General features: G+C 49.3%; 1 protein-coding gene and 1 long non-coding RNA gene across 2 annotated transcripts in view; both read left to right on the top strand.

The window, feature by feature from the left end:
• Window positions 1-166: 166 nt before the first annotated feature.
• Window positions 167-13,321, top strand: part of cyfip1 (cytoplasmic FMR1 interacting protein 1) — a 202,865-nt gene continuing 189,710 nt past the window's right edge. Inside the window, 6 exon segments of the mRNA XM_052475754.1 lie at window positions 167-388; window positions 7,551-7,671; window positions 11,654-11,672; window positions 11,675-11,712; window positions 11,774-11,791; window positions 12,996-13,097. Coding sequence (XP_052331714.1) covers window positions 7,555-7,671; window positions 11,654-11,672; window positions 11,675-11,712; window positions 11,774-11,791; window positions 12,996-13,097 — 294 coding nt within the window. The 5' untranslated portion in view covers window positions 167-388; window positions 7,551-7,554.
• On the top strand, window positions 11,889-12,867 carry LOC127910786 (uncharacterized). The gene is made up of 3 exons (XR_008076199.1): window positions 11,889-12,247; window positions 12,297-12,492; window positions 12,591-12,867. It is a non-coding gene; the product is annotated as an uncharacterized LOC127910786 (long non-coding RNA).

Genomic DNA, 13,321 nt, shown 5'->3' with positions numbered 1-13,321 from the left:
TGCTATATAGATGGGGGTAATTTGTAATCGTGTAATTTTTCCTTTCCCCCTTTTCATTATTGTATCACAAACTGTATCGTGATTAACCACACACTCCTGCACAGTAGGTGGCAGCAAGTACAAACAAATATACGAATTCCATGACAACAAAGAAGAAAAACATTTTCTTTGGTTCAGTCAGTGGGACAGAAACTCCATGCTCTGCACAAATCCTCGCCTGCTGCCTCTATTACACTGACAAGGGAAGAATATTTCACTGACTACAAACTGGGATATCCTCGCTTTTCATCCACCGGAGCGTCCCAGGAGCGTCCAGATTGTGAATAGTAGTTTTAGAAGGGTTTTTAATTTGGTTAAGAGGACCAAATTCCCAGGAGAATAACTTGGGGTGAGTCGGTAGTTACTATACTATAGTCAGCTGGGGACATTTACACTGTGTTGTGACTGACGTTATCTATCGCCTTAAACTTTCTGGTATGTTTCTTTATGGGTGTTGTCTTTTGTGTATTCGCCTTGTTTAATTAGTTATGGGTTTTGTGCACAAGAAACGTAGCGTTTTATCTCATTTATACGGCAAAAAAATAAATAGGTATGTGTTTATTGTGTTGATTCATGAAAGAAAAGGCATGTAGATAAACCGCACATTCATCATTTTCCTTGTCTAAAGCTCTACTGTGGGCCCGATTTACTGAGCGACTAATCAGACTAGTTAGGATCTTGGCACACGCAACAGGCTGCTCTCCTGCTCAGGAATCAGACACATATCCGCACTTCAGGAGTCAGTCTCATACAGGCGAGTCAAACAGGCAGGAATCAGACACATATTCGCTCTTCAGGAGTCAGTCTCATACAGGCGAGTCAAACAGGCAGGAATCAGACACATATTCGCTCTTCAGGAGTCAGTCTCATACAGGCGAGTCAAACAGGCAGGAATCAGACACATATTCGCTCTTCAGGAGTCAGTCTCATACAGGCGAGTCAAACAGGCAGGAATCAGACACATATCCGCTCTTCAGGAGTCAGTCTCATACAGGCGAGTCAAACAGGCAGGAATCAGACACATATTCGCTCTTCAGGAGTCAGTCTCATACAGGCGAGTCAAACAGGCAGGAATCAGGAATCAGACACATATTCGCTCTTCAGGAGTCAGTCTCATACAGGCGAGTCAAACAGGCAGGAATCAGACACATATTCGCTCTTCAGGAGTCAGTCTCATACAGGCGAGTCAAACAGGCAGGAATCAGACACATATTCGCTCTTCAGGAGTCAGTCTCATACAGGCGAGTCAAACAGGCAGGAATCAGGAATCAGACACATATCCGCTCTTCAGGAGTCAGTCTCATACAGGCGAGTCAAACAGGCAGGAATCAGGAATCAGACACATATCCGCTCTTCAGGAGTCAGTCTCATACAGGCGAGTCAAACGGGCAGGAATCATTTTCAAACAAATCATGGTTGTTGACTGACAAACCAATGACAAAAGACAACGTTAAACCAGTGCTCCAAATAATTGACTGTTATATTGAGGAATAGAGATTTCAAAGTCAACATTTTATGATTATTTCTGAACTAAAGTCATGCCCATTGCTCTGCAAACGGAGATGTTAAAGGGGTGGAATGTATTTGAACCAGATCTCTGTTAGGTAAATTATGGAACTAAATGTCTTCGTTGATGTGTGTTGACAAGGGCTGTGCAGTAGGTCTTCGTTACCCTCCAGCAAGGATCTCAGTTTGTGTGTTTGCTCAGTGACTTCCTTCCTAGTATGATCAGGCAAAGTGCAGGAGAGAGGGGGAGTTGCTGTTTTAGGAGAAGTGAAAGAGTGCATCTGTCGATGGGGGAGGGGGCTGACAGGATCCGGTATATCTGGGTCAGTCTCATATCTGGGCGGTCAATCTGGGCCCAGGAATCTTTTCAAACAAATCCGGTATGACTGACAAACCAATGACAAAAGACAACGTTAAATCTGTGCTCCAAATAATCTGACTGTTATATTGAGGAATAGAGATATCAAAGTCAACATTTTATGATTATTTCTGAACTAAAGTCATGCCCATTGCTCTGCAAACGGAGATGTTATCTGGGGTGGAATGTATCTGGGAACCAGATCTCTGGGTTAGGTAAATTATCTGGTCTTTGGTGATATCTGGGCAAGGGCTGTGCATCTGGTCTTCGTATACCCTCAGCAAGGCCTCGGTATATCTGGGCTCAGTGACTATCTTCCTAGTATGATCTGGGTGCAGGAGATCTGGGGGAGGTATATCTGGGCCCCGTGTAATCTGGTGCATCTGTGTATCTGGAGGGGGTGATCTGGGCCCCGGTATATCTGGGCCCCGGTATATCTGGGCCCCGGTGTATCTGGGCCCCGGTATATCTGGGCCCCGGTATATCTGGGCCCGGTATATCTGGGCCTCGGTATATCTGGGCCCTGGTATATCTGGGCCCTGGTATATCTGGGCCCCGGTATATCTGGGCCCCGGTATATCTGGGCCCCGGTGTATCTGGGCCCCGGTATATCTGGGCCTCGGTATATCTGGGCCCCGGTATATCTGGGCCCCGGTATATCTGGACTAGAGGTTGACCGATTAATCTGAATGGCCGATTAATTCGGGCCGATTTCAAGTTTTCATAACAATCGGAAATCGGCATTTTTAAAATATTTTTTTTACACCTTTATTTACTCTTTATTTAACTAGGCAAGTCAGTTAAGAACACATTCTTATTTTCAATGACGGCCTAGGAACGGTGGGTTAACTGCCTGTTCAGGGGCAGAATGACAGATTTTCACCTTTTCACCTGGGGATTCAATCTCCAGTCACTTCTGTAGAACAGAACTTGCGCAGCTGCAATAAGTTAGCAGTATGTCAGAGTGAACGAACCCCCATGTCAGAAATATATAAGGTGTGAAATCACAATAAACTCCTGCTGTCAAAATAACCAGTAAGAAACCCCTGTAAATGAACGGACGGACAAGCGGAGTATGTTTCCTACCCACCACCACAACAAATCCAGATCCAGACCAAGCTGCAGTATAACCCAGGAACAGGCTTCACCAGAACCAGAGTCTTTGGGAGTGAGAGGAGAGTTTATTTCCAACAGAGCCTTTATCTGACCCTAACCCTGACCCTAACACTAACCCTGACCCTGACCCTAACCCTGATCCTAACCCTGATCCTAACCCTGACCCTAATCCTGACCCTATAACCCTGACCCTAACCCTGACCCTAACACTAACCCTGACCCTAACACTAACCCTGACCCTGATCCTAACCCTGACCCTAATCCTGACCCTATAACCCTGACCCTAACCCTATAACCCTGACCCTAACCCTATAAACCTGACCCTAACCCTGACCCTAACCCTGATCCTAACCCTAACCCTAACCCTATAACCCTGACCCTATAACCCTGACCCTAACCCTATAACCCTGACCCTAACCCTATAACCCTAACCCTGACCCTATAACCCTGACCCTAACCCTGACCCTAAGACAATCCACGGCCTGCTAGTGCAGTACTGCGTGTCTCTGCTTCCACAGGAATATGAATGAGTCATTTGACATATTTCCTCTGTTATATGGGGAGAGTCCTATCTAACCCAACAAGCCAGCTTTACTCCGGTTCCCTAACCCTTCCCAGCTTTACCCGGTTCCTGTCTATAACCCTGCTTCCCAGCTTTACTCCGGTTCCTGTCTAAGACGTGCTTCCCAGCACGGTTCCTGTCTGTTAAGTGCAGTACTGTTCCTGTCTGTCTCTGCTTCCAGCAGGAATATGAATGAGTCATTTGACATATCCGGTTCCTGTCTGTTATATGGGGAGCTTTAGTTCCTGTCTGTTAACCCAACAAGCCAGCTTTACTCCGGTTCCTGTCTGTTAAGGCCGGCCGCGTGCTTCCCAGCCGAAACAGTTTGTGCATTATGATGACATTTAGTGAAGTTCGGAAACAAGCTGAAGTCAGTAGTGGGAGGTCCACCCCCCTCCGTCTGTGATTGGTCAACAGGGATTCTTCAATTAAGTATTTGTCATTCAATGAGAGACGGCTCATTTTCATGCACATGTTTTCATTGAGAAATACTGAACCAAACATTACTAGTTAGATGTCAAATTGAGCAACTAAGATCTCCTTGGCAAAACGTTTTAAATGAATGGCAAATTTCTTGAGTTATCTTAGATTAATTCAGACTATTTTGGCTACGGTGTCTCAAAATGGACAAACAGCTTGAAAAACAACAATATAACTAATGTATTTTAAGGTAGTATGCAAGCACATTCGTTCAGGTCGCCAGCTGAACTGAAGCATGAAGACGCCTTTACTCTGCTCTGGGGCTGCTTTCCAAACTGCACGCTATTCCCGATATAGAGCACTACTTTACACCAGAGTCCTCTGTGTCCACAGAGCCTGTCTGTCTCAGTTAGGGCTAGCTGAGTCCCCAGAGCCTGTCTGTCTCAGTTAGGGCTAGCTGTGTCCCCAGAGCCTGTCTGTCTCAGTTAGGGCTAGCTGTGTCCCCAGAGGCTGTCTGTCTCAGTTAGGGCTAGCTGTGTCCCCAGAGCCTGTCTGTCTCAGTTAGGGCTAGCTGTGTCCCCAGAGCCTGTCTGTCTCAGTTAGGGCTAGCTGTGTCCCCAGAGCCTGTCTGTCTCAGTTAGGGCTAGCTGTGTCCCCAGAGCCTGTCTGTCTCAGTTAGGGCTAGGTTGTGTCCCCAGAGCCTGTCTGTCTCAGTTAGGGCTAGCTGTGTCCCCAGAGCCTGTCCCAGTTAGGGCTAGCTGTGTCCCCAGAGCCTGTCTGTCTCAGTTAGGGCTAGCTGTGTCCCCAGAGCCTGTCTGTCTCAGTTAGGGCTAGCTGTGTCCCCAGAGCCTGTCTGTCTCAGTTAGGGCTAGGTTGTGTCCCCAGAGCCTGTCTGTCTCAGTTAGGGCTAGCTGTGTCCCCAGAGCCTGTCTGTCTCAGTTAGGGCTAGCTGTGTCCCCAGAGCCTGTCTGTCTCAGTTAGGGCTAGCTGTGTCCCCAGAGCCTGTCTGTCTCAGTTAGGGCTAGGTTGTGTCCCCAGAGCCTGTCTGTCTCAGTTAGGGCTAGCTGTGTCCCCAGAGCCTGTCTGTCTCAGTAAGGGTCTCCCCAGCCTGTCTGTTCAGGGCTAGCTGTCCCCAGAGCCTGTCTGTCTCAGTTAGGGCTAGCTGTGTCCCCAGAGCCTGTCTGTCTCAGTAAGGGCTAGCTGTGTCCCCAGAGCCTGTCTGTCTCAGTTAGGGCTAGCTGTGTCCCCAGAGCCTGTCTGTCTCAGTTAGGGCTAGCTGTGGCTCTCTGTTTCCTGTGCTGCTTGCTCTCCCCCTCCTAGGGCTATTCCTGGTACCAGGGCTCTCCCCCTCCTAGGGCTATTCCTGGTACCAGGGCAGTTAAGCCTCTTATGGGGTTAAATCCATTTGAATTCAATCACTTTTTGACAGCACCCCTTTTGATTTTAATGAAACCTTCCAGATATATTTGCTCGTTGTAGAAGTGCACAGAAAGTGACTAAAACATTCAGGAGATCAAGGGGACCTATTTACCCCACTGTGCCATGATATATGGGGGCGGCAGGGTAGCCTAGTGGTTAGAGCGTTGGACTAGTAACCGGAAGGTTGCGAGTTCAAACCCCCGAGCTGACAAGGTACAAATCTGTCGTTCTGCCCCTGAACAGGCAGTTAACCCACTGTTCCCAGCTGTAGAACTTTTGAGGATCGAAGGCCCATGCCAAATCTTTTCAGTCTCCTGAGGGGGAATAGGTTTTGTCGTGCCCTCTTCTGTCTTGGTGTGTTTGGACCATGTTAGTTTGTTGGTGATGTGGACACCAAGGTACTTGAAACTCTCAACCTGCTCCACTACGGCCCCATCAATGAGAATGGGGGCGTGCTCGGTCCTCCTTCTCCTGTAGTCCACAATCATCTCCTTTGTCTTGATCACATTGAGGGAGAGATTGTTGTCCTTGCACCACCCTGCCAGGTCTCTGACCTCCTCCCTGTTTGTTGTCATCTGCAAATTTAATGATGGTGTTGGAGTCGTGCCTGGCTGTGCAGTCATGAGCGAACATGGAGTACAGGAGGGGACTGAGCATGTACCCATGAGGGGCCCCTATGTTGAGGATCAGCGTGGCGGATGTGTTGTTACCTACCCCTACCATCTGGGGGTGGCCCATCAGGAAGTCCAGGATCCAGTTGCAGTTGCAGAGGGAGGTGTTTAGTCCCAGGGTCCTTAGCTTAGTGATGAGCTTGGAGGGCACTATGGTGTTGAACCCTGAGCTGGAGTCAATGAAGAGCATTCTCACATAGGTGTTCCTTTTGTCCAGGTGAGAAAGGGCAGCGTGGAGTGCAATAGAGATAGCATCATCTATGGATCTGTTGGGACAGTATGCAAATTGGAGTGGGTCTAGGGTTTCTGAGATAATGGTGTTGATGTGAGCCATGACCAGCCTTTCAAAGCACTTCATGGCTACAGACGTGAGTGCTACGTGTCGGTAGTCATTTAGGCAGGATACCTTAGTGTTCTTGGGCACTATGGTGGTCTGCCGCCTCTGGATGAGCGTTTTCATGTATGCCGGAATACAGCTCATTCAATGCTTTCGTAGTGCCAGCCTCTTAGTGCCAGCCTCTTAGTGCCAGCCTCTTAGTGCCAGCCTCTTAGTGCCAGCCTCTGACTGTGGTGGTATGTAAAACAGCTATGAAAAATAGAAGAATACAGATGAAAACTCTCTCGGTAGATAGGTTGGTCTACAGAATATCATTAGCTATTCTACCTCAGGCGAGCAATAGCTTGAGACTTCCTTAGATATTCTGCACCAGCTGTTATTTATAAAAATAGATAGTCCTCCGCCCCTTGACTTACCAGGCGCCGCTGTTCTATCCAGTGGGGATAGCGTATAACCGGCCAGCTGTATGTTGATAGTGTCGTTGTTCAGCCACGACTCCGTGAAGCATAAGATGTTACAGTTTTGAATGTCCAGTTGGTAGTTTAATCTTCCGAGAGAAAGCAGTCTATCCTTCTCGTCGGGCTCGTCAGAGTCGTGAAAGGAAAAAAAGGATTCTGCTAGTCCGTGGTGGGTAATCACAGTCCTGATGTCTGGATGTTATTTTCGGTCGTAAGAGACGGTCACTGCAACATTATGTACAAAATAGTAAAACAATAAGTTGCAAATAAACAAACCAAAAACCGTCTTATCTCTGTGTTGTTGCAGCGGCATCATGTCTCTAACTCCTATATCTGTGTGTTGTTGCAGCAGCATCATGTCTCTAACTCCTATATCTGTGTGTTGTTCCAGCAGCATCATGTCTCTAACTCCTATATCTGTGTGTTGTTGCAGCAGCATCATGTCTCTAACTCCTATATCTGTGTGTTCCAGCATCATATCTCTAACTCCTATATCTGTGTGTTGTTGCAGCATCATATCTCTAACTCCTATATCTGTGTGTTCCAGCATCATATCTCTAACTCCTATATCTGTGTGTTGTTGCAGCATCATATCTCTAACTCCTATATCTGTGTGTTGTTGCAGCATCATATCTCTAACTCCTATATCTGCGTGTTGTTGCAGCATCATGGCATCCACGGTGACCCTGGAGGATGCTCTGTCCAATGTGGACCTTCTGGAGGAGCTGCCTCTCCCAGACCAGCAGCCCTGCATCGAGCCTCTGCCCTGCTCCCTCATGTACCAGGTAAGAACTGTTCTCAGACCAGCAGCCCTGCATCGAGCCCCTGCCCTGCTCCCTCATGTACCAGGTAAGAACTGTTCTCAGACCAGCAGCCCTGCATCGAGCCCCTGCCCTGCTCCCTCATGTACCAGGTAAGAACTGTTCTCAGACCAGCAGCCCTGCATCGAGCCTCCTCCCTCCCCCTGCCCTGTCTGTGCCCTGCACAGAACATGCCTTCCTTTGATTCCAAAACATCCCATCTCTTTGCAGACCAGCAGCCCTGCGGGGATCGAGCCCCAGGCCCTGCTCCCCTCATAAGTACCAGGTTCCAGACAAAAACTGTTCTAGCAGACCAGCAGGTTCCAGACACATCGAGCAGGCCACTGTCCCCCTAAGGACCCTGCTCGAGCAGGCCCTCATGTACCAGGTAAAAACTGTTCTCAGACCAGCAGCCCTGTCCATCGAGCCTCCATGGTAAGTACCAGGTTCCCTCCACCAGTACCAGGTAATTACAGCATGGTATGTTCCAGACACACGAGCAGGCCACTGTCTAGCATGCGGACCAGGTTCCAGAACAAACTGTTAGTACCAGGTTCCTTTGATTCCAAGCAACATCCCATCTCATTTGACAAGTTCCAGACACTTCAGCAGGCCACTGTCCACTCTAGCATGGTAAGACCGTAATGCCTTTCTAGCATGGGGGATCGAGCAGGCCAGATCCAGACACATCGAGCAGGCCACTGTCCACTCTAGCATGGTAAGTACCAGGTTCTAGACACATCTAGAGCAGGCCACCGTCCACTCTAGCATGGTAAGGACCAGGTTCCAGACACATCGAGCAGGCCACTGTCCACTCTAGCATGGTAAGTACCAGGTTCTAGACACATCGAGCAGGCCACTGTCCACTCTAGCATGGTAAGTACCAGGTTCCAGACACACTCGAGCAGGCCACCAGGCTACTGTCCACTCTAGCATGGTAAGGACCAGGTTCCAGACACATCGAGCAGGCCACTGTCCACTCTAGCATGGTACCAGGACCAGGTTCTAGCAGACACACATCGAGCAGGCCACTGTCCACTCTAGCATGGTAAGGACCAGGTTCCAGACACATCGAGCAGGCCACTGTCCACTCTAGCATGGTAAGGACCAGGTTCCAGACACATCGAGCAGGCCACCGTCCACTCTAGCATGGTAAGTACCAGATTCCAGACACATCGAGCAGGCCACTGTCCACTCTAGCACCAGGTTCCAGTAGCAGGACCAGGTTCCAGACACATCGAGCAGGCCACCGGCCACTCTAGCATGGTAAGGACCAGGTTCCAGACACATCGAGCAGGCCACTGTCCACTCTAGCATGGTAAGTACCAGGTTCCAGATACATCGAGCAGGCCACCGTCCACTCTAGCATGGTAAGGACCAGGTTCCAGACACATCGAGCAGGCCACTGTCCACTCTAGCATGGTAAGGACCAGGTTCCAGACACATCGAGCAGGCCACCGTCCACTCTAGCATGGTAAGGACCAGGTTCCAGACACATCGAGCAGGCCACCGTCCACTCTAGCATGGTAAGGACCAGGTTCCAGACACATCTAGCATGGTAAGTACCAGGCCACCAGGCCACTCTAGCATGGTAAGGACCAGGTTCCAGACACATCGAGCAGGCCACTGTCCACTCTAGCATGGTAAGTACCAGGTTCCAGACACAGCAGGCCACTGCAGGCCAGGTCCAGACACTAGCAGGCCTGTCCATGGTAAGGACCAGGTTCCAGACACACTCTCGAGGACCAGGCCATCGAGCAGGTCCACTCTAGCATGGTAAGTACCAGGTTCCAGACACATCGAGCAGGCCACCGTCCACTCTAGCATGGTAAGGACCAGGTTCCAGACACATCGAGCAGGCCACTGTCCACTCTAGCATGGTAAGGACCAGGTTCCAGACACATCGAGCAGGCCACCGGCCACGTCCACCACTCTAGCATGGTAAGGACCAGGTTCCAGACACATCGAGCAGGCCACTGTCCACTCTAGCATGGTAAGGACCAGGTTCCAGACACATCGAGCAGGCCACCGTCCACTCTAGCATGGTAAGTACCAGGTTCCAGACACCAGGGTTCTAGCAGTACCAGGTTCCAGACACATCGAGCAGGCCACTGTCCACTCTAGCATGGTAAGTACCAGGTTCCAGACACATCGAGCAGGCCACTGTCCACTCTAGCATGGTAAGTACCAGGTTCCAGACACATCGAGCAGGCCACTGTCCACTCTAGCATGGTAAGTACCAGGTTCCAGACACATCGAGCAGGCCACTGTCCACTCTAGCATGGTAAGTACCAGGTTCCAGACACATCGAGCAGGCCACTGTCCACTCTAGCATGGTAAGTACCAGGTTCCAGACACATCGAGCAGGCCACCGTCCACTCTAGCATGGTAAGTACCAGGTTCCAGACACATCGAGCAGGCCACTGTCCACTCTAGCATGGTAAGTACCAGGTTCCAGACACATCGAGCAGGCCACTGTCCACCGTCCACTCTAGCATGGTAAGTACCAGGTTCCAGACACATCGAGCAGGCCACCGTCCACTCTAGCATGGTAAGTACCAGGTTCTAGACACATCGAGCAGGCCACTGTCCACTCTAGCATGGTAAGTACCAGGTTCTAGACACATCGAGCAGGCCACTGTCCACTCTAGCATGGTAAGGACCAGGTTCTAGACACATCGAGCAGGCCACTGTCCACTCTAGCATGGTAAGTACCCTATTCCCTATATAGACCCCTATGGCTCTGGTCTAAAGCAGTGCACTATGTAGGGAATAGTTCTCTGGTCTAAAGTAGTGCACTATATAGGGAATAGGGCTCTGGTCTAATGTAGTGCACTATATAGGGAATAGGGCTCTGGTCTAATGTAGTGCACTATGGAGGGAATAGGGCTCTGGTCTAAAGTAGTGCACTATATAGGGAATAGGGCTCTGGTCTAAAGTAGTGCACTATATAGGGAAGGGAATAGTGCACTATATAGGGAATAGGGCTCTGGTCTATAGTAGTGCACTATATAGGGAATAGGGCTCTGGTCTAAAGTAGTGCACTATATAGGGAATAGGCTCTGGGCTCTGGTCTGGACTAAAGTAGTGCACTATATAGGAATAAGGCTCTGGTCTAAAGTAGTGCACTATATAGGGAATAGGGCTCTGGTCTAAAGTAGTGCACTATATAGGGAATAGGGTTCTGGTCTAAAGTAGTGCACTATATAGGGAATAAGGCTCTGGTCTAAAGTAGTGCACTATATAGGGAATGGGGTGCCATTTGGGTGCCACACATACCAGGTCTCTCTGCTGCACTGTGACGTGTCTGCTTTAGTAGGGGAATAGTGGTGAATAGTGGTGCTTTGTACTCAATTAGTGAGGGGTAATTGATGTTGTAGAGCGCCTGCCCACCTGCCAAGGCTCTATCAAACAGCACTTTGTTTACAGCCAGCCAACCAACCAGGGACCAAGGCTGCTCTGAATGCACTGAAGCACTACAATACCTCAGCAACCTCTGAGAGAGAGGCTAGTATCTGTATTGTACCTCTGAGAGAGAGGCTAGTATCTGTATTGTACCTCAGAGAGAGAGGCTAGTATCTGTATTGTACCTCAGAGAGAGAGGCTAGTATCTGTATTGTACCTCAGAGAGAGAGGCTAGTATCTGTATTGTACCTCAGAGAGAGAGGCTAGTATCTGTATTGTACCTCAGAGAGAGAGGCTAGAATCTGTATTGTACCTCTGAGAGAGAGGCTAGAATCTGTATTGTACCTCAGCAGCCTCTGAGAGAGAGGCTAGTATCTGTATTGTACCTCAGGAACCTCAGAGAGAGAGAGGCTAGTATCTGTATTGTACCTCTGAGAGAGAGGCTAGTATCTGTATTGTACCTCCGAGAGAGAGGCTCGTATCTGTATTGTACCTCAGGAACCTCTGAGAGAGAGGCTAGTATCTGTATTGTGTTTGAGAGTTTTTAAATGTCTTCCTTTAGAATGAGATGCTGGAGGAGGGCTAGAGTATGCTGTGATGCTGTACACTCTGAGAGGAGCTGCTCTGTATTGTACCCACAGGTAACCACTGCATGGCTGACTGATATACTGCTGAGAGAGAGGCTCATGCTATCCCACAGGTAACCACTGAGAGAGGCTGACTGTATTGTATACTTTTAAATGTCTCTCTTTGAATCCCACAGGTAACCACTGTATGGCTGATGCTGTATACTGCTCTCATGCTATCCCACAGGTAACCACTGCATGGCTGACTGATATACTGCTCTCATGCTATCCCACAGGTAACCACTGCATGGCTGACTGATATACTGCTCTCATGCTATCCCACAGGTAACCACTGCATGGCTGACTGATATACTGCTCTCATGCTATCCCACAGGTAACCACTGCATGGCTGACTGATATACTGCTCTCATGCTATCCCACAGGTAACCACTGCATGGCTGACTGATATACTGCTCTCATGCTATCCCACAGGTAACCACTGCATGGCTGACTGATATACTGCTCTCATGCTATCCCACAGGTAACCACTGCATGGCTGACTGATATACTGCTCTCATGCTATCCCACAGGTAACCACTGCGTGGCTGACTGATATACTGCTCTCATGCTATCCCACAGGTAACCACTGCATGGCTGACTGATATACTGCTCTCATGCTATCCCACAGGTAACCACTGCGTGGCTGACTGATATACTGCTCTCATGCTATCCCACAGGTAACCACTGCGTGGCTGACTGATATACTGCTCTCATGCTATCCCACAGGTAACCACTGCATGGCTGACTGATATACTGCTCTCATGCTATCCCACAGGTAACCACTGCATGGCTGGCTGATATACTGCTCTCATGTTATCCCACAGGTAATCACTGCATGGCTGACTGATATACTGCTCTCATGCTATCCCACAGGTAACCACTGCATGGCTGACTGATATACTGCTCTCATGCTATCCCACAGGTAACCACTGCATGGCTGACTGATATACTGCTCTCATGCTATCCCACAGGTAACCACTGCATGGCTGACTGATATACTGCTCTCATGCTATCCCACAGGTAACCACTGCATGGCTGACTGATATACTGCTCTCATGCTATCCCACAGGTAACCACTGCGTGGCTGACTGATATACTGCTCTCATGCTATCCCACAGGTAACCACTGCATGGCTGAGGCTGATCTGATACTCCACATAACTCTAACATTACAATCCATTTTTTCATTGTAGTTGCAAACTATTGTAGGCCTTCATGCAATGTATTGCTCCTGATCTCCCATGTGAATGGCTCTCTTCTCTCTGCCTCCCTCTACCAGGTGAAGTGTAATGAGCAGCCCAACAGAGTGGAGATCTATGAGAAGACAGTGGAGGTGCTGGAGCCTGAGGTCACCAAGCTCATGAACTTCATGTACTTCCAGGTAACACCAACCAGCCAGAGGCACCCTCACCTCTCTAACACACCCTCACCTCTCTCACTCACACACCCTCACCTCTCTCACACACCCTTACCTCTCTCTCTGTCCCACCAACCAGCCAGAGGCACCCGTACCTCTCTCACACACCCTCACCTCTCTCTCTCTGTCCCACCAACCAGCCAGAGGCACCCTCACCTCTCTCACACACCCTCACCTCTCTTTCTCTG

Source organism: Oncorhynchus keta, chromosome 22, assembly GCF_023373465.1.
Source record: "Oncorhynchus keta strain PuntledgeMale-10-30-2019 chromosome 22, Oket_V2, whole genome shotgun sequence".
Taxonomy (NCBI): domain Eukaryota; kingdom Metazoa; phylum Chordata; class Actinopteri; order Salmoniformes; family Salmonidae; genus Oncorhynchus; species Oncorhynchus keta.
This window is presented reverse-complemented; position numbering and strand designations above follow the sequence as displayed.